The sequence below is a fragment of the Peromyscus leucopus genome, chromosome 19, assembly GCF_004664715.2.
Source record: "Peromyscus leucopus breed LL Stock chromosome 19, UCI_PerLeu_2.1, whole genome shotgun sequence".
Lineage (NCBI taxonomy): Eukaryota > Metazoa > Chordata > Mammalia > Rodentia > Cricetidae > Peromyscus > Peromyscus leucopus.
The window spans coordinates 34,543,013-34,565,086 of NC_051079.1; the positions used below are offsets into that span (position 1 = coordinate 34,543,013).

At 43.8% G+C, this 22,074-nt stretch overlaps 1 protein-coding gene across 1 annotated transcript in view; it reads left to right on the forward strand.

Moving 5' to 3' along the window:
* The first annotated feature begins 222 nt into the window (after window positions 1–222).
* The window catches only part of Lvrn (laeverin), a 62,636-nt gene continuing 40,784 nt past the window's right edge, over window positions 223–22,074 (forward strand). The window contains 5 exon segments of the mRNA XM_028871839.2: window positions 223–422; window positions 425–1,052; window positions 13,270–13,412; window positions 15,035–15,174; window positions 21,252–21,378. Of these exon segments, the coding sequence (XP_028727672.1) occupies window positions 353–422; window positions 425–1,052; window positions 13,270–13,412; window positions 15,035–15,174; window positions 21,252–21,378 (1,108 nt within the window). The 5' untranslated portion in view covers window positions 223–352.

Below are 22,074 nucleotides of genomic sequence, written 5' to 3' on the forward strand. Positions count from 1 at the left end.
CACACACACTCCAGCCAGTTCCCTAATCCAAAAAAACCCATCGATGACGTCCAGATGGGTTGGTTTGATGGTGCCTCCCCGCAAGGACCAAAGGGGAGCGCGCCCTGGGGTGAGGGGTCCGCCCTTCCTCCTCGTCTCTGGTGGGGCGGGGGTAGGTAGGCAGGGATCTGGATCTGGTTAGGGGAGGGGAAAACCATGGTCCCAGATGCCTTCTTCCCAGGCTCCTGGAGGAGGAGGGACAGTACAAGAGAGGAGGGACTGGGCAGGGGTCCCACCGCTACGCATCCCGTCCTGGGTTTGACCCGCTTTCACGGTCTCTAGTCTCCTATCTCACCCACCCCAGACTCCTACCATGAGCTCCCCTTCCAGCTCCGGCATCTATGTGAGCCGCGGGGTGGCCCTCCTGCTGGCCGGGCTGACGGCCGGCTCTTGATGGTGCTGGTGGCTCTGGCTGCCCTGTATGGCAAATGCGCACGCGTCCAGCCTTCAGAGCAGCATAGCCCCGGGGTGAAAGGCACCGCATTATCCCTTCCCGGCGGACAGGAGCAGGGGCCACCAACCCGGACACCAGAGACTGCACCTGAGCCAGCGTTGGCCACCACCTCACAAGACTGGCGACCTCCATCGGGGCCCTGGGACCATCTGCGCCTGCCACCCTGGCTTGTCCCGCTTCACTATGATCTGGAGCTGTGGCCCCGGCTACGGCCGGATGACCTGTCCACGCCGAGTTTGACCTTCACGGGTCGCGTGAACATCACTGTACGCTGCACAGTGGCCACCTCGAGATTACTGCTGCACAGCTTCTTTCTGAATTACAAGCAAGTGGAAGTGTGGGGTCCCTTGGCCCTGGACACTAGGAACGCCACTGTAGGCCGTGTGCCAGTGGATAATGTGTGGTTCGCGCTGGACATGCACTACATGGTGCTGGATCTGGGCCAGGCCTTGCATCCAGGTAGCAGATATGAGCTGAACCTCGGCTTCTCTGGCCAAGTGCTTCAGGACACCTCAGAGGGGCTCTTCCTGAACTTCTACACCGACCAGGGTGAGCACAGGTAAGGGCTTGTAGCCCAGTCCCGCATGCATCCCCACCCAGCAGTGTTCATCTGTGTGATGCATCTTCTGCCCCAAAGAAAGACATTTTCTCCTCTCCTAGAGCCAAAGGCGAAGGCTTCCTTCTTTCCCCTCCTCTGAAACTCTGCTAGGAGGAAAGATGTTGAGTGAGATCCAGATTCCTCTTCTTGTTACTTTTCAGCCCTACTTCTGCCCATCCAACTTGTCCGCTTTGAGGTTGTTTTCACCTCCCGAGTTTATCGGGGTTTTTTTTTTCTTGTTGTTTTTAAGAGAGCCTTTCTCTACTCAGAAAATTCCAGCTCACTAAACAAATTCTTCCCTTCTTCAGGATTAGTACTTTGACCAACAACTGTTAATACTTAAGAACTCCCTAGAAGCACAGCTGTTTGAACCCACGCCCCACCGAAGGGCTCAGAACCTGCCAGTGCTTCTGGCCTTAGAGCTCGATAAGCTAGAAGCATCCTTCTTTGGTCTAAGACGCTCTGCTCACAGAGCGCTGCGCACTAAGCTCTGCTCTGCCTTGCTCCATCTGACCCGGATGGCTGTGGTCCACAAACAGATATAGCAGGGATGTTTGGTCCATAGCCTTTTCTGTTGGTTTGTTGTTGTTTTACTCAAGTTTCGTAAAAACAAGAAACAAACAAACAAACAAAAAACCCAAAAACTTCAGAATAGCAATTAATCTATCTGCCCCACTGCTACCAGGGCCCTCGTCTCCGTTTTGCTGGCAATCTGTGGCGTCTGGCAAGTTCTGCCGAGCTTCAGAGCCTGGCACTTCTGGAATTCCTCTGCTGGGATTTGTGAGCCACATAACTGTCCATATGTTCTTCTTACACTCATTTGCAACAATGTCTCTGACAGGGGGCGTTTTCTCCACTCCTCAAGAATCTTCTCTCACGGTGCTCTGAGGTCACACTCCTGAAACCCGCCAATGTTATAAACACTGGATGATAACTTCCTCCATCAACCTATTGGAGGATCACTTGCAACACAACTTTGTGCACTTTGCCCATTATTAGAGAAAATGTTCTATCGGGGACTATGGGGGTCCAGCCCCTCGATAGTCCCCTCCCAGGGTCCGGGAAGAATCTACAACCAGCTGATAATTAATCTTTAGTGGGAAGAAATGAATCTATGTACACGAAACTCCTTAGTCCATATACTTTATTATTCTGTGAGTTACAAGCTTATATTCTGCTTTCATATTTAGGTCATCTTTAGCCTGATTTCTCTCTACACTTGTCTGCGATCCCCTCTATGTTCTATCTTAATTTCTTCATCTAGTTCTGTCCCTTCTAGGTTCTCATCTATCTAGTTCTTTCTCCTGTCAGCTCCTCTCCCGTCTCCTTCTCTCTCATCTGGCTCTTCCTCATCTTGTTCTTCCCCATCTGGCTCTTCCTCATCTTCCATCTCATTCCTCTTGTCCTCTCTTCTAGTCCTTCAATCTAGTTCTTCCCCATCTCAGTTCGTTCCTCTCAAGTTCTTACCCATCTAGTTCTTCCATTCTCTTCTCTCTTCTCCCCTCGTGCCCTGGAAGTCTCTCGGTATATAAAGGGAGGGTCCGAGCTAGATTGTGTAAAGCTATTACTTAACGTCCACCTCTCCTAGGCGGTGTCTCCTTGTGGAATATACTGTAAGTCAGGAGACTTGCATGTGGGCTGTTACCATTGTTAGTCTACCTGGGACTAACAATGGGCGCCCACCTGGGTGGTGTTTCCTGCAGATCTTGAAAGTGGCCAAGGAAGATAATCTGATTCCAGAGAAAGCCTTTCCTGAGGCTGTTCTCCAAATACCTGGAATGTGTATGTCCAGAGAGTGATCAGTCTACACTGTTAGCCCTTCTTAGGGAAAAGTCAATTGGGAAAACTATGAAGGCACACATGATTTTCATAACAGAATACAGCTGATATATAACAAGCCAAGTAACACCAAAAACTCCTTGGGATCTGGCTTCCTCTGGAGGAATTCCCTGATCCATCCAGGTAGTGACTTTGCCATAACCAGCTGAGTTCTTAGGATATTCCTGCGGCCCGCAGCAATGTTCTTAGATGGTGGGGGCGGGAACTATGCTGAAGTACCTCCTCTCACACTCTTCCCCCCAAAGTTTCAAAGGTCTTAAATAAGTTTAATGAGTTGCCTCAGTGGATATGCGGTTTTAACTTTGAAAGCGAGATGTGTTTGGTTTTCCATTTTCAGTGCATTAATTCTTGAAAAACAACTTGACATTGTCCTTAAGAACGATGTGTGAACCAAGTTCTGCTGGACTGAAAATGACTTGACACAACTGTGCCTTAGTCCTGCAGAGGAAAGAGGTGGAATGCAGGGCACACCTGGCAGAGGTTTCTACTGTCCAGAAATCTTGGCTTGTGTCCCGGGTCCTTCTCTGTCCTGTGGGGCTATGTCCAGACAAGCTAACCTGGAAGACAAGAGTCCCTGCCCATTTTCCTATTGTACCAGTCAAGGGGAGCCAGGTTTTCAGAACATGAAAGCCCAGAAAGAGTTCTAGAACTGGGGTTTCTGAAGAGCTACTACCAGAAAGTTGTTCTTCTTCTTCTGACAAAAAAGATGTTTAAAGTCAGGGTCACAGAGAACCTGGACATGATGATGGCTGGTGGCACACAGTGAACTGTGGGAGCTGACCGGGCCCTGGGGTTGAAAATGAGCTGTGCTGACTGAGCGGGGTCACGGCACCTCCCGAGTCTGTTCCTCGATTCCTGCAATAGACAAAATTAGCAGTCAGCTTTAGAACATTGTGACAATGAGAGGTGACAGGCGAGACCTATCAGTGACTGACACACAACATGAGGTGTGGTGCCTGCCGGAGGTGGGTCCGCTCAGTCCTTTTTAGGGGTAGGCTCCTTGTGATCCAGACATGGAAACTGCCAAGTTCTGCTACATAGGAGTCTAAGATGGCTGCCAGGTCGGAGAACACAAGAGCTGGAGATCGTCGATCGGGGAGTTTTCAGGGGGGGGTTTAGTTTCACCAGATGATATAAATATTTATATAAGCTTTAAGTTGAGGACATTCTGTTCTGTTCCAATTTTTGTCTGATAATTTTTTTGTATGAATGGTTGTTGATTTTTTGAAATGCTTTTTCTATTTAATTTTTTGTGATCATATGATTTTTCTTCTTTAGCCTTTTAATATATCACATTATATTGGTTGATTTTGAATAATGATTCAGCTGTCATGTCTTACCTTTGTGTTAAGAGGTTACTGAACAGTGAGGTTGGTGAGTGCCTTTGCCGTAGGGAGGAAGGCTTGGAGCCTTGATTATTGTGAAGGAATGGAACACACATCACACGGGTCCAGAGAATCCAGTCACACCAATCTGGTCAGCATGAGAACTCTTCTCTGGTCGAGAATTCCCCTCTTTCTTTTCCCTTTTCGCCGTGACATCTGGGAGCAGAAAGATGCAGCTTAGACTTCTTATCCTAAAGAACTGCTAAGTCCTTGAAAAGAAGTTCGGGTTTGGGGTTGACTTTTCCCCGGAACAAGATTGATTTACACAGTAACAACGAAGATCCTCTAATTGATGAGCTTGCACTTTTTTCCTGTGTCAGGAGTGAAAATATAGATTCAATTGGTTTCAGACAGTTTGTTTTACAACTCTGAGTTCCGAAAAGTAAATTTTGGTGACAGTCTACCAGCATCTCACCACCCAGCACAAACGACTGAGTTACAGCATTCTGTTTCATCATAGCTTCTAAGCAGTTATTGAGAACTCCATAAAACAATCATGCTCCCAACTCTGCTTTGTACACGTGCTGCTGACCTTCGGAACCCATCGCAGAGGACCTCTGTTATGTTCCTATATGCAAGGACATTGGTTCAGTTGGCGATGGTGGCTTTGTCATAAAAAGTGTGTTTTTTGTTTGTTTGGTTTTTTTTGGTATGTACTCCATGAGTCAACAAAACATTCTAACCTACAGAATAAGTACAACTTGACTCTGGCCATTTAAAGAAGTAAAGCCTTTATGACGTAGGTTTCTGCAGGTAAAGTTAGTCCCTCTAGTAGAACAACACTGGCAATCTGTTTCTGCTCCTTGAAGATGACATTGCTCCACCCTCTAAACCCTTATTTGTATCACTAACCCCTCTGTAGACCAGCAGAAGCCCCTGAAGTAACTTCAGTAGGGGGATACTGTGACAATATTTGTTATGACAGTCTTTGTGCCTACTTCTGCACTGACCGTTTGCAAGAACCGTGTAAGGCAAGGATAGATGCCAAAAGGTTATGTCTAACTGTGAAATATACATATATTTGTAGTTTTGTTTTGAGACAGGCTCTTGTTGTCCAATCCAAGCTGGCCTTCAAATCACTATCCTCCCGTATCATCTTTCCAAGCACTGGGATTATAGGCATGCATCGAGGAAAATAATGTTTAAAACAATAACAACTGCTTGTGGTCACCTCCTTCTGTTGTAGCATAAATAACAGAAATGTCCGCTCTGCTTTTAATCCCAACACTCAGGAGGCAAAGGCAGGTGTATCTCTGTGAGTTAGAGTCTAGCCTGGTCTACAAAGCAAGTTTCAGGATAGCCAGAGTTGTTACACAGAGAAACTGTGTTTTGAAAAACAAACACACAAACAAACATGTCAGCACCTCCTTGAACTGCCCACAGCAGTGTCTGAAAGCCTGTCCAGGGCAGGGCACATTCTACACCAGCCTTCTCCAGTTCGTCCTACCCCAGCTTTATAATGCCTGATGTTTCCACGATGTATCTTTTACTGTCCTTTTACTTTTAACCTACATATCGTAATATTAAAAAAACGAGTTTCCATTTGTTCTCAAACACACTTATAGTTACATTATTTCCAGTGTGTGGCTATTATAAAGAACTCTTCCAGAAATATCCACATACAAATCTTTATGTAAATTCACTTCTTTTGAGTAAATACTTTATCAAGGGTAGAATGGCTGGATTACATGGTAGGCAGATGTTTGAAGAATATAAGAAGTTATTTTCCAAGGCATTTGAACACTTGCCATTTTCATCAATAGTATCCGAGAATTCTAGTGTTCCATATCTTTGCCAACACTTGGTATTGGCAGGCCTTTCTCTCTTAGCCATTCAAATAAGGAGGCTGGCTTTTTGCTGTATTTATCTCATTCAGATAGATCTGGAGTTAATTGATGGTCCCTTTGGACTTTTTGAGCCTTGTTTTTAAGCTGGCTGAGATCAACTCTACAACTTTTTTACAATAGTGTCTCTTTAGTTCACTACCCAGACACTCTCTTCCTAAATGTTCCATTTATTTAAGCCTTCTTCAATCAGCTTTCAGAGCTAAGTGTAATGGTACATCCTTTAATCCCAGCACTCGGGAGGCAGAGGCAGGCAGATCTCTGTGGGTTTGAGGCCAGCCAGGGTTACATAATGAGACCCTATCTCAAAAAAATTAATTACCTTTAGAAATGTTTTTTAAAAGATTTTGTTTATTTATTATGTATACAATACTCTGTCTGTATGCATGCCTGCAGGCCAGAAGAAGGTGCCAGTTCTTGTTACAGATGGTTGTGAGCCACCATGTGGTTGCTGGGAATTGAACTCAGGATCTCTGGAAGAACAACCAGTGCTCTTGACCACTGAGCCACCTCTCCAGCCCCCTAGAAATGTTTTGTTTTGTTTTTGAGCCGGGCAGTGGTGGTGCACGCCTTAAATCCCAGCACTTGGGAGGCAGAGGCAGGCGGATCTCTGTGAGTTCGAGGCTAGCCTGGTCTACAAAGCGAGTTCCAGGAAAGGTGCAAAGCTACACAGAGAAACCCTGTCTCAAAAAACAAAAAACAAAACAAAACAAAAAAAAATGTTTTATTCATAAACATGCTTTACTATAATTAGCCCCAATTATCTCATACTTTGAGAATATGGAAGCAAAATTATAGATTCTGGTATCATTTAACCTGTTCTAAGTTCCCAGGGAACAAGAGTCACATCTGTAAATTAAGATGTCCGGCTTTCACAAGTTTTTTTTGTAGTTTAAAGCTGTTTAAAGTTTTTAAAAATTACATTTATCTACTCCGTGCATGCGTTTGTGTGTATGATGCTCAGGAGACAGCTTTTAGGAGTTGGCTTTCTCCTTCCACGTATGGGTCCTGGGGACCAAATGTATGTCATCTGGCTCAGCAGCTGGTGTCTTAACCTATACAGCCACCTCACTGGCTCCCACTTTTTAATTTAATTAGAACAAACATGCAACCATACTCTTGAATTCTTAGGAATATTCTTTATTCTGATCATAGTATCACCTGATAATTGATTCTGATCGTGGTATTCACCTGATAAAAGATAAGAAGTAGCTGGGAGGAAATTAGAGAGAGGAAATGAGAAAGCTCCAGGGAAGGAAGTACAGATGAGTTGCAGAAAATTCCAATCTTTATTGAGAACAAATAAAGGAGACAGTATCACCATCAAAATCAGGCAGCGGGAACAGGGTTTTCAAAGACTTCCTTGAAGCTGCTTTTTTACACTAAGAAATCTGACACAGTTTGACACACCCTCACCCTCAAAATAGAAAACCGAGCAATGCTGGGAAAGAATTTGCATGTCCCAAAACAAGGTCAGTGACCTGTAGTGCCCAGGCACACAGTGTTGATGTGGAGGGTAGAGGCAATTTCATTGCTGGGGTAGGTGTTGAACTCATATTTTGTGTGACAAACAGTTTCTCTGGGAGGTGATTGTGCTAGCCCTCCTATATCTTTTGAAAAGAAATGTGACTAGCATATTCATGAATGCCTCCAAGCAGTAAAAACAGCTTTGATTTCTCCACTGTTCTTTACAGTTTAACGTGTAGAGTTACGTTTCTGACTTTTCCCCTCATGAAGCTCATATAGTTCTGTGTTTTTTTTTAATTACTTATTCTTTTCTCATATATTGCATCCTGACTGCTGTCCACCCCACCCTACCCCCTCGCACCTCCTCTCTCTTCCAGATCCACTCTCACTCCATTTCCCTTCAGAAAAGAGCAGTAGTCCCAGGGATATCAACCAAATACAGCATGACAAGTTACAATAAATCTAGGCACAAACCCTCATGTCAAGGCTGGATGAGGCAACCTCGTAGGAGGAAGAGGGTCCCAAGGGTAGGCAGAGTCATAGACACCCTCACTTTCACTATTAGGAGTCCCACAAGAACACCAAGCTACACAAGCATAATGTATATGCAGAGGACCTAGCTCAGACCCATACAGGTTCCGTGATTGTCACTTCAGTCTCTGTGAGCCCCTGTGAGCCTGAGTTAGTCAATTCTCTGGGCCATGTCCTTGTGGTATCCTCCACCCCTCTGGCTCTAAGTGGCAGATGATTGACAATCACTAAGTCATAACTATAGTGAGAGGCAAAACCAAGAAAACCTTACTACAATAATAAACATATTTGCTGTTGATGCTCCCCTCTGACCCTGCATCCTTCCTCCCAGCTCCAGGACCTGCAGTAGGGCAGGTGCAATTATCATCTCTTGATTTTACGCTTCCATTCCTCCTTGTCCATCTCAATAGCTGCTGGTCCAACATCACAGGGCTCTGGTGAGACAGGCACCGGAAGAAGAGGTTACATAGTATATGCTGTGGATATCGCTCTGTATGCTGTGAATGTGTTGCTCTGATTGGTTAATATATATAAAGTGCTGATTGGCCAGTAGCCAGGCAGGAAGTAGAGGCGGGACAAGCAGAGAAGAGAATTCTGGGAAGAGTGAGGAGTCGCCAGCCAGACACACAGAAAGCAAGATGTGAAGGCAGAACTGAGAAAAGGCACCAAGCCACGTGGCTAAACATAAATAAGAATTATGGTTTAATTTAAGTGTAAGAGCTAGTCAATAGTTATCCTGAGCTAATGGCTGAGCCGTTTTAATTAATATAAGCCTCTGTGTGTTTACTTGGGTCGAGCGGCTGCAGGGCTGTGGGAGCTGGGCAGGAAAACTTCAGCTACAAGTATGTACATCTTACTGGAACTAGTCTTCTTGTTGTTCGCTCACTCTAGCCTAACAGATGCCTCATTTTCCTAGCACATGTGTCTCCTTTGACACTTCCTAGCTTTTTTGTCATTTGTCTTTCTCCTAGCCATCCCTTGGCTCAGCTGGAGACTACCTGATTGCTCTGCTTGAGCGGTCACTTCACTGGTTCCTCGGTCCAGGAATCGGGTAAGGTGTCTTTAAGCTGCTTCATCCTTTTCCAGGTGGCCCTACTGGGCAGGATCCAAGGAAGTACCCTCTATGGTTCCCAGTGTCTTGGGCTCCGGAGTTCTACTGAGGGCTCTCATCCTTCCCTTGCCTAGGATTGCCATGGATCTGGAGGCAGCAGCATTCTTCCAGCTCTGCCTCCAAAGCAGGCAGCTGTGCAGTTGCCTCTTAGGTCCCCAGTGGGTGGGAGCAGAGCCCAGGCTCTGGGTCAGTTTCAGCTACATTCAGGGTGAATGAGCATCAGCCTTTCGTCTTTCAGCTTTAAGGAATATTCATGCTGCTTTCTGAGACTCTCCTCTCCCCTAGCCCAAGGGTAGAGCTAGGTGCCTCCTTCCAGCTCCCTAACAGCAAGTAAGGCTTGGTTAAAAAAAAAAATTACCCACTGTCTGCTAAGATGTCTCTTCTCTGGCTTGTCTTCACTCCCTGGCTCTCCTGAGCCCTCTTACATCTGAGCTGCCCAGAGAGGAGTCTTCTGAATCCCAAGGCCATTTGCTTTGAAGAACTTCCTAACCTAATTTGGCATCCTTCTTTGGAATTTTGCAGCTATTATATTTTGTTGCCTGGTAAAAACTATAGTTTTCAGATCCTCTTACAACAAGTAATAAACAAACATGATTCATGGGACAATCCTTGAACCACAGTCCAGTGGTTGAACATCTGGCTCTACTAAATGTTTTGATTTCTGGGTGTGTGTTGTATGAAAATATTTAAGGAGTGGAGTATCATAACTCTTGAAGAATTTTACTTAATCTCTGACCAGCTCTGTTATTTAGCACTTATTAAAGGAGATGTAGACATATGGAGTTTATAAAATAATTTGGAATGAAATGATTTAGAATGCATGTAATTGATATCTTTTCAATGGAAATAGACTTACTCCCCATTGCATGATGTGGGTGTTGGCCATGAAGATCCCTTATAGTTCCAGAGAGTGGTGAGGCCATGATTCTAGAACAAGACAAGATGATGGGAAAGACATTCTACAGTACTGAACCACGAGAGGCAAATTCCCTTATAGCAATTCCTTCACCAGCTGACCGCTCTGAACAGAGACATAATGGACACCATAATAGCATGTTCCAGTGAAACTTGAAGGAAAGAGAGAATGGTAGATCATCCTGTGTTCAGAAGGCTAGACAGCTTCTCTCTCTACAGGCAGAGTGAGAAGGCAAAGACACTCGCTGTGAGATTCCCAGATGTGGCATAGCAGTATCATGTGGCTGCTGCTTGCCTCTGGCCTTTGCAGCCAAGCTAAAGAGCTAAAAGGGCTGGGGTTGTAGCGACTTTTCCCCAGGTAGGGAAATAGTTACAGAAGACATGGGACAAGACCTTTTCTTTCACTTCTCAGGAGACTTGAATCATCGACTTGGAAGCGTTCACTGTGTTTGGTTTGCTAAAGTGGTGATGTCCTTCCTGTTGCCCATCTTGCAGCCAACTGGAGATTCATAAATTTTGTGAAGTTATGTCAGCGGGAGGAGATGCTGTCAAGCTTCTCTTTCTGTGGTTTGTGTTCAGCATTTGGCTCCCTGGGTATCTGAAGATGTTCTCTGTAGTGAGATGGGCCTTTTCACTTTATAGCATGCTCTTTGGTACTACTATGTCACCATATGTTCAGAGTGTTCTGCAGTTTCAGGGGGTGTGGACCCCTGAAACATCCCCTCAGTGGGATGAACCCTTGAGGGGTTGCCTCCTACCAATTCCAGGTGACTCAATCAGGGCCCCCTCATAGGCTTTGTCTACATTTTGCGAGGTGTGTTTAGCCTTCTTTTTTTACCCCCTCACTCAGAATCATGGTTTTAGAGATCTCAGTGGCCATTCAGATCATCTCGCTCCACCCACATATTCTACAGAAAAAAGGTGTCTAAAGACATTAAACACCTTTCTTAAAGTTACATGACTTTAATTTTTTTTTTAAAAAAAATTCTGCTCATCTTAGTGGAGAACTCAGGTGACTGAAAACGAACATGCAATCTTGGTTTATTGTCTCTCCTCTCAGACACAGCAACCCCAGTCATAAAACAGGCTATTTTGACTGTAATACACACACACACACACACACACACACACACACACTCTCTCTCTCTCTCTCTCTCTTCTCTCTGTATATATATATATATATATATATATTATATATATAACTAATATATTGTATATATGAGTAAAGCTGCCTGTACTTTATAGCAGCCCCAGTGCTGAGCAAATGCTTATTCAACTGCTACAAAGACGTGTTCTATTGTAAATGACCACAAATAAAATGAAAAAAAAACCAAAAAACTAGCTGCTGGCAGTTTGTAATTGGGGAAAGATGATTTTGTATTCATTTGTGGTCAGGTATAATTTTGGCAACTTTGGAACTGAGTTTACCACTAATGATGATCAACCCACCTGTTAACTCCTCTATTAACGTGTTACCTGTTGATGATGATCAACCCACTGTTAACTTAGGACTCCTGGGTCTCTTCTAAGCTTCGTTAGATTGCGCGTGGCTGGTCAGGCTGGAAGAGGGAGGGCTCACAGGTGGTTTGTCATTTAGGTGTTCACTAATAACACATGAAAGACTGTGTGTGTGTGTGTGTGTGTGTGTGTGTGTGTGTGTGTGTTCAAGTAGCAACACCAAGAAGAGTGTCACGTTTTCCACACGGAGAACGGAAGCTCAAACTGTGACTTTCCCAGAATGGCTCGGTTGGTAGCAGAAGAACAGGTCTTGTAGCCAAATTGGCTACTGTGGGACCACAGGCTTCCTTCCAGCCTGCACAAGCGACGCCATAATAGAATGAGGGAAATGAGCAAAACAGGCTGGTGGCAAATTACAGCTTTGTCACAGCAAAGGTTGGACACCTCCGACGGGCTGTCTGTGAGATGGCTCTTACTTATTTTTCGTGAGAGGTTTCTGAATGTCTCAACTACTTGAGTGTCCCTTCTAGAGATGAGCAATTTTTTTTAAATGTAGGCAAAGAGGCTCTTTCGAAGTGTAAGGGATTTGCAGAGGTGAAAAAGTGTGACAGGTCTTCTCAAGATGTTTGTGTTGGTTTTGACTTTATTTATCTATGAATTGGGCCTGAAGCAAGAGTCAACAGATGACAGATGGTAAGCCCAGGACCTCAGTGGAAAGGGAAGTCCACACTCACTATTGTCCTCTGCAGCCAGGTTCCCAGGTCACCTCGTCTTGGCAAATGGAATAACAAGATTAAGGAGAAAGCTGTTGGCTGAGAGCCATGCTCTTCAGGACACTCAGGCAGGATGTGCTGGAGGGGGTGGGGGACGGCGACAACCTGATGTTATAGGGTTTGTCCCTAAGCTTTCGCTATAAATCTCCAGCACATCATGGCAGTGTGTTATTCTGTGTATTTTTCCACGGAAGCAGGAGAAGCCACAGCAGGGATGTGGCGAATCTATCCGTAACTGAAGGACATCGTGTTCAGTTGGCGTGTACCCATACGGTTTACCCCCAGCCGGGTCCAAAATAGAACTGTAAGTTTTCAATTAGAAGGAAGAGGGAACATTTGAGAAAGAGGGGGAAAAAAGAAAAAAAAAAAAACATAGACATTCTTCAGACTGGTGCGCCCTTTGGTGTCTGTGAAAGCAGCAGACGATTCTCAAAGAAGCTATCCTCTTTTCCCAAAGACTTGTATTTCTGACATTCCGTGTTTATGTTTGTTCCTGTTCAGCTTATAAATGGTTTAAAGGTTTATGATGCAACGAGACAAAAATTATTTTGTGGTTGAAAGTTAAAGAGACCTTTTTCATTTTAGGTCTTACAGGAACCCTAAGATGCTGTAGGAATTGTACTGTGTGTGTGTGTGTGTGTGTGTGTGTGTGTGTGTGTGTGTGTGTTTTAGAGAGGGCAGTGAGAAAGACAATACAGTGCAAGCTCTTTCACATACCAGGTTTAGTTATACCCACCCCTCTTCTCTCTCTCTCTCTCTCTCTCTCTCTCTCTCTCTCTCTCTCTCTCTTTCTCTCTCTCTTTCTGTATTTGTTTCCATTGATCTAAGAAAAAAAATTCCCCAAATGTATTTCAGAGCCCTGATTGCATCCCAAATGGAACCAACATACGCCAGGAACGTTTTCCCCTGTTTTGATGAGCCAGCTCTGAAGGCAACTTTTAACATTACAATTATTCACCATCCTGGGTATGTGGCTCTTTCCAATATGCCACAGCTAGGTAAGTAATGCTTCCTGCCGTTGTATAAACATGAAAATATTAGCTCTCATGTCTGCTTCTCTAGGCAGTGTGTTAGTAGCCTTGGTCTGTTGTAACTGTGGAGAGCAGTCACATGAGACTAGTATCGGCCCTCACACTTAGAGAAGATACATCCCTGTTCTTTCTGTATGGGGATCTGAGGACATGATACTGGCTCTACACGCTGACAGTCTGCCTGCCTGTTAGTGCTTCAGCTATGGGCGGGCCCTTACTGATAGCAGTCGGATGCAGCTGGTCTCAGCTGATACAGAGATGTGTTTTATTCACCTTGGGCGACTTTCTTATCTTGACTGCATTGGTTTCTGACTTTTAAAAGTCTAGAGATATCAAATAAAAACCTAGATTTTTTTTTTGTTCCCTTGGTAACTCTAACATTCAATTAACACTGGACCTACAGCATTTCTATGACTTTAATAAATGGAAGCTGAGAACGGGTAGCCTCTTTATGGTACCCTGAGCCACCGTAAACTGCCTCAGTCCCCCTGTTCCTGTATCCTACCCCATGTCAGATGTCCAGCCCTCAGCAACACTTGAGTTTGCGACTTCAGCTTCAGGCTCCAGATAGCGGCTGCTGCTGAAGAGTCCTCTGAAAGCCACTAAAGGTGGACTTGCCGTCTCTGATTCACTCTGGACTCAGGGCAGCTCTAGAGCAAATGCTGTGCTAAACCAGGAAATGGAAGTAGGTGGAAAGAGGGTATCGGTTGGGGAGAAAACTGACAGTGCCCATGGGTTTGACGTTCAGTTAACCTCCCATCACTCAGGATGCTGATTCAGGCCTAAGATCCCATTATTGGGTCCTGCAAATGTACTTTTTATTCATTTAAAAATCATCCAACAATTGTATAGATTTGTGGGATAAAGTGTGATGATTTTATTTATACATAGATGTAGTAGGTAACGATAATAGCAGAGTAGTTATCATTATAATGGAAAATACTATGAAATAGTTCTGGGGACTGGGGAAACGACTTGGTCAGTAAATGCTTGCCACACATGCAGTGGGAACTGAGTTGGATCTCCGGCGCCCATGTGAAAAGCCAGGCATGGTGGGGTACAGCTGTAATCTCAGGATTGGGGAGACAAAGGCAGGGGGTTCCCTGGGGTCTTGCTGGCCAGCCAGTCTAGCTGAACTGGGGAGCTCCAGGTTTAGAGTCCCTATCTCAAAAGACAAGATGGAGAACAATTGAGCAAGATGTTCAGTGCTGACCTCTGTCAATCTATGCACTCGCACACACACACACAAACACACACACACACACACGCACACACACACACTCAACATGTACACACATGAATACTTTTGAACAGCATACTAATTTTGTATGTTTTTGAGTTATAGTGTGATATTTCAGGGTAATTAACATTTTTTTATCTCCTTATTGCTAACTTTGTGTTTGGATCCTGGATGACAATGGTTCGTAGCAATCTGATCTAGTGTTGATGCCTTTGATAGAGGAACCCAATCTCCTAGACCTCAGGGAGTACGTAGGAAGGAGTGACTGGTGGGCAACCGTCTTGACAAATTGTTTCGAGGTTGCACGTTATCTAGGCTTATAGTGATTTGGACTGAAATATTTCTTCAGGTCAGTCTGAAAGAATCGATGTGAATGGAAGCAGATGGACGGTCACCACCTTCCATACCACACCCCGCATGCCAACCTACCTGGTCGCACTTGTTATATGTGATTTCGGCCATGTCAGCAGAACTGAGAGAGGCAAGGAGGTGAGTAGGGAAGAGCCTGCAGATAAGGAGCAATGTGCTGGCTGCATGTTGTTCACCTACTGTACCTGTATAACCCACTGTCGCTTCCTCTTCCCCCTGCCAAGTCCCATGGAAATGTAACTTTGCAGAATGTGATGTAACAATCCAGATGTGGGAGCATACACTTGTAATCCCAGCACCTAAGAGATCATGGGTTTGAGGCGATCCTGGGCTACATAGTGAGATCCTGTTTCTGCACATTAAGCCCACCCACTTCCTGTTTCTGCTTTCCAAGAGGGCAGGAGACTACAGACCATGGCTAAACTAGCCCTGGGAGATATGTTGCTTACTGGATCAGATTCAAAGTGTTTAGCAACCAGGATGGTCCCAGTCCTGAACAATAAAAGCAGATACTAGCCAGCAGCACCTGTAAGTCACTGGAGAGGCATGTGCAGGCTGACATTCCCATCAAGGGGCTAGGCCCTGTGGGTGTCCCATAGCTCTGGGTGTACAAGACTCCTCCAGGGTCATGTAAATGGGGATGAGCAGGCTTTGTCCTGAAATTCTTAGCTTTCATCTAGTTGTATTCTCATAACAGCATAAGACTTTCAGAAAGTATCATGGTTGTTATACAGTGTTTTCCACACTTGCTTATTCCCTGTTATGGAACACAGAGCTAACTAAGGCCAGTGCCGCATGCCCAGTTCCTTCTGACTTTCTTGGCTTCATGGGGTGAGAAAGGTCAAGCTCTGCAGCTAAGCTGAGCATCCCTGGAGCTGGCCTGAGATCTTCCAGGCTCCTACTATTGACGTATGGAGACAAGAAGGCTGGGGGTGAGCCAAGCTCATCACTACTCCAGTGATCCCAGCCTAATGAGTCACCCTCACAGTGTTGGATGCAAGCAGCAGCAGCTTATCATCCTCCTGAGCAGCTGGCTCCCAGCCCTGTTCCTCTGGCTGAATAATTAGCAGGAGGTCCTCGACATTCATGGATATAACACTGGCCTAGTCAGAAATCGTGGCGTAGATCAGTGAATCTGCGTAGGCATGGTTTAGAAGCATGGTTTGAGCCTGGCAAGAAGTAGCAGCAGACCTCTTATATCCCCTAGCTAATGAGAGACCCAGGGGTGGTCCCTCACACCCACACCAAACAGCTTGTGGTCAGTCCTCTTCTCAATCAGCACTTCTTGCCAAAGGATAAAATCAGTCTCTTCCCCAAAGATCGCTCTACTATAAAGAATGCCAGCTGCTGTAGAAACAAAAAGGAACAAGAGAAAGTTAACGCTCTTGGCCAGAGAGGGAGACTTGGGTTGAGCTTATCAGCGGGATGCTGTGCTTGGCCATGGCTAAGCACTACAAAGTGAGTCAATTTACTGTGTGTTCAACGAGGTAAACCAAATGCAAGCCTGGAATAGTGTTCAGCTTATCTCAGAATTACGCATTCAGTAAGAGAGGGTGGTTATGTAAAGAATGAGGATAAACAGAGAACACACTGTAGGGGTGGAAATTGCTAACCTGGTAGACTTGGGCAGCATGGGTATTTGTAAAACAATACTCTCTGATGTCTAGATCTGCCATGTCCGGTGAGGGCTATCAGAACTCACAGGTGGGGCAGGTGTGATTTTGAAGGAACTCTACAGCTACATCTAAAATGGCCCTTATTGGCCTGGGTTTCTTGCTTCCTCCTAAGGGCTACATACCCTCCCAATCCAATATGAAATTCCCATCATTTGTCTTGCTTTGGGTGTGCAGATCAGTCGTTTGTGGGAGTGATTCATAAACTGAAAATTAATGAGCAAGTATTCATTGATGATGCCGTTACTTTACAAAAGACTACAGCTAAAACACAGGCTTTCTCCACTATCTCCATCTGCAGAACGGTTTTTCCGAGACTAGTGGGCTTCCCAACTTTGGTCTCAGAAGCCATAAATTTAGTGGAAAAGCAGATCCAAGGCCTGAAGGCATCTTTCTAGACTAGATGAGGCCTCTGTAGCACACAGGAGGAAGAAATCAGTGAGGGAGTCCAGGCTGGAGTTTCAAAAACAGGTGGTTGCATTTGGTGAACAAGGAACATTCCCAAACTCTCACATAATTAAAAAAACTCACATAATTCAAGGCAAACTTTCCAGAGAAATAAAAGCATAGAGAGATGAATCTGTTCCTGGAAAGCATACGCCTGTTTTATGCTGTTCTTTTTTTCTTTCTTCCTTTCTTTCTTTCTTTCTTTCTTTCTTTCTTTCTTTTTTTTTGCCTTTTTGGATAAGGTTCTGCAGTGAGAATTTTTCTTTTTTAAAGTTAACAGAACTCACATAAGGACACACTTTGTAATTCCCATACCTCTAACTTTAGTCCTCATGACTTTCATTTTCAAATGTCGTCATTGGCATCAGCACTGACAATTTCCAATTCTATTAAAAATTACCTACAGAGAAAAGCGTTGTAGAGCATAAGGTGATTCTGCATGACTATAACCCTGCAGGTTGAGACAGAAGCCACACGGATCCATTCTCAGGTACCAAACAACAGCGTGCTTATATGAACAGAGTATTAAATGGCAGAGGTGCCTTTTTACCAACAAACATCATTACAAAAGCGTGGAGCCTACAACTCACTAGCTTCAACGGGTTTAAAATCATAAGACTTCTCAGGAGCTTTTTAAAATATGGGGACTTAGTCTGATTTTTCAATTTTGAAAATGCAATAGGACTAATAATTCTTTCATTATTAAACCATTCTAATTTTGCAAGGTTCAAATTTGGTTTTACAATGTGCCATCACTCTAAACGACACAATTCTGTTTTGGATCATTAGGATGATTTGAGATGGGAAGGAAGGATTTGAGGTATTCTTTTACATGGAATCTACACGGATTATTCTGCAGTTACAGAATTAACACATTTTTTAAAGATTTATTTTTATTATCTTTTATTATTTAAGTTCTTTTCATACAATATATTTTGACCATATTTTTTCTCCTCTCCCAACTCTTTCTAAATCCTCCCCACTTCCCTATCTACCCAAACTTCATGTTCCTTCTCTCTCTCTCAAACAAACCAACCAACCATGGAAACAAAACAAAACAAAAACAAAAAGGGCAAAAAAAAAAACCCTACCAAACCACAACAAAAGAAAAGCACACATAAAAACGTGGAATCCCATTTGTATTGGTCACCTATCCTTGAGCATGAGACCTGCCCTAGAGTGTGTTAATATTCCTACTCTCACTGTTGTGAAAACTGACTTTCCTTCTCCCTTCAGGTATCAGTTGAAATTAGCTTCTTGATTAGGGGTGGGACTTTGTGCTGGGCGTTTGTCTGGCTTGAATCTGTGCAGGTTTGTGTGTACTGTCACAGTCTCTGTGAGTGCATGTATGCCCCCCACCCCATTTCCACACAGAGCCCTAAGCCTTCAATGGAGGAGTGTGATGTAGACATCCCACTCAAGGTTGATTACTCTAAGGTCTCTCACTATCTGCATGTTATCCAGTTGTCTGTCTCTGTGTTAATTATCATCTACTGTAAGAAGAAGCTTCTCTCATAAGAGTTCAGGGATACATTGATCTATGGGCATAGCAATATGTGTTTGCAGTTGTTTTAGTACTATGTTCCTTCAGCAGAATAATAGTAGGAGGTTTTCCCATAGGGTCCATGACTTATCTAGTTCCAGGTTCCATCAACAGTGACATGTATGGGTTCCTGACATGGAGCAGACCTTAAAGCCAACCAAAAGGTGGTTGGTTACTTCCGTAACGTTTGTACCATTGTTGCATTACTGTAGCTCACTGGGTTTATAACTGGGTGAGACTGATGATTACTTTTCTCCTCTGATAGTTTAGTCTGTACAGTAACTTCCGGAACTGTGAACATTCGTCAATAGGGGTGAAACTTCTAGTTGGGCATTAGCTCAGGTTCTTTATGATCAATGACATAAGCATGCATTATCCTGAGCAATAAAGTCTTACTGTCAGGTTGTGGAGGGTAACCAATGCAATTGGCAATAGCATGTAATGTTTGAGGGTAATCTATGGGACCCCCTTGACTAACAACTCAGAGATGTAGCTGATTCCTGGAGGTCTTTCAAAAGGCCTTTAGTCTGAGTTGTCCCTCTGCATATCTCTCTTTTGCCCTGTTCTCCCAGTACCCTTTCCATTTAGTCCTCCTATTCTAGTTTCTTCTTTATCTGTTTATAACACTGTATTCTATTTCCCCTTCTTTGGAGGATCCCCTCCACTCCCTGGTCACTTACTAGCTACCTTATCTCTGTGAATATTCTGAATAAAACACACATCTGAATTTTAAAAGCTAACACCCACATGTAAGAAAAACTGGGCAACATTTGTCTTTTGGGGTCTGAGTTACCTTACTTAGGATGGTTGATTCTAGCTATTGGTGAAATTACTGAGGCCACTCCACGTAGTTAAAAGGAGATTTATTTAATGGTGTAACTTACAAATTAAGGGATAGGTAGGTCGCGGGGTCTGGGGAAGGTGTATCGCAGTCCAGCGGTGTTTTCTGGAGCTCTGCTCAGTCCACCTCCACCGTTCAGGGTCCTGGAACAGAGAGAGTGCTGGCCCATCCAGATCTCGGGTCTCCATGCGCCTCCCTTGGCCCCCGCCTTGTAGGCATGACAGTTGCCGAAGTCTCAATGGGGATTGGAACTTCCAGATCAAAGCTGGAATGGCTACCCACTACATCTAGCTCTACCCATTTACCTGCAAATTTCATTTTTCTTAACAGTTGAATAATATTTCATTGTGTAAATGTATTACACTTTCATTATCTATTTATCAGTTGGTGGACATATATGCTAATTCCAACTTCTGGCTTTATGAACATGTCTGAGCAAGTATCTCGGAAGTAAAATATAGAGTCCTTTTAGTATAATGTCAAGAATGGTATAGCTGGATCTTGTAGATCTATTTTTATCTTTTTGAGGAAACTCTACACTGATTTCTATAGTGATTTATAAGTTTGCACTCCTGCCGGCAATGAAGTAATCTTTTTCCCCCACATCCTCATCATCGTGTGCTGTCATTTGTCTTATTGATCTTGTTCATTCTGACTGGGGTAAGATGAAATCTCAAAGCAGTTTTAATTGGAATTTTCCTGGGACTGAAGATATTAAACATTAAAAAAAAATTTCCCAGATGAAATGTGTTTCATCTTTTGAGAACTTTCTTATTCTGTACCCCATTCTAAAATTGGGTTCTTTGTTTTCTTGATGCTCAGTCTTCTCGGTGCTTTGCATATTGTAGATACTAACTCCATGTTAGAAGTATAATTGGAAAATATTTTGCCTACTATGTATGCTGATGCTTTGTTCAAAGGGAATGATTATGTCCTTTTCTAATCAGAAGCTCTTGAGCTTCATGATGTCCTGTTTATTAAGTATTGGTCTCAATGTCTATGCTGTCAGTGTTCTGTTCAGAAGTCTCTTCCTGTGCCAATAAGTTCAAGCCTATTCTTTACTTTCTTTTCAATCAGAGTCATGGTATCTGGTCTCATGTTGATCTCTTTGATCCATTTGGAATTGAGTTTTGTGCAGGGTGATAGATAGGGGCCTTATTTTCATTCTTCTACATGCAGCTTCCAGTTTGACCAGCAATTATAGATTTTTAAAGTAAAAGTTAATGTGACATGCCTCTGGGAGGATCGCTGTGAGTGCTTTGCCTTCTGGGATTTTCACAGCATGTATATGAGCTTAATTATTATAAGCACTGTCTTAGTCATTTTTCTTTTACTGTGAAAAAACACCATAACCAATAGAACAGCTGGGGGTTCACATCTTGATCCATGCACAGGAGGCAGAGAGAATACTGAGCATGTTGCAAGTCGGTTGACACATTGAAGTTCATCCCACAGTGACACACCTCAACAAGGCACACCTCCTAATCCTTCCTAAACAGTTCTACCAACTGGGGACCAAGTATTCAAACATAGGAGACTGTGGAGACCATTTTCAAATCACCACAGGCATATTGCTTCTTCTGAAGTTACAATACTTCATTTCCAAAGTAGCAGGGTGTTGAAATGGGCAAGGTAACAGTTTTCAAAGACTAATACCTCTCTACCTAATTATTGTTTAATTGTTCTAATTTAGATACGTGTCTGGGCCCGGAAAGATGACATTGCAGATGGAAATGTAGACTTTGCTGTGAACATCACAGGTCCCATCTTTTCGTTCCTGGAGGATTTGTTTAATATCAGTTATCCACTTCCAAAAACAGGTGAAACATTTAAAAAATTTCAGTGCACAATGTTTCTGTTCTGCAGGTCCTGATTCAAGATCACATGATCTGTCAATGAACCTTCAAGGGTATATTGCAGCCATTTAGCTTTTATCTTGGCTAACCTCATGACCATTCACCATGGTATTTGATACCTTCCAAAACACACAAAGATCTGACTGTGCTTTCTCTGTCTGGTGCTATGTGTCTAGTGGGTCAAGATCATTTTTATTTCAGCTCCCTTGTAAGTGTCTGGTGGCTCATTCTCTAGATGGGGCTTTTTTTTTTTTTGAGCTGAGGATCAAACCTAGGGTCTTGGGCTTGCTAGGCAAGCGCTCTACCACTGAGCTAAATCCCCAACCCTTAGATGGGGCTTTTAAAACTCTCTTATACTTACATATAGCAGTGTGCAGTGCTGGGATCTGGATTCTTTCAGCTAGTGAGCTTGCAAGATTTTAGATATTCTTTAGCTATGACTCAGTGGCTTAGTGCTTGCTGTTATCTATAGATTTCATCATAAAAATTAGAATCATGTGTGACTATAATATGATCCTCGAGGATTTGTGTAAATATTTTATCTTTCATAGATCTGTATGGTATGCCTGTAAAGTTTTGTGAGCCACTCAGCTTGGAAAGTTGCTCAATGTGTTTTCCCCCCTCTGTTTAAATCATGTGTGTTGTGTAAATTATTTTGTT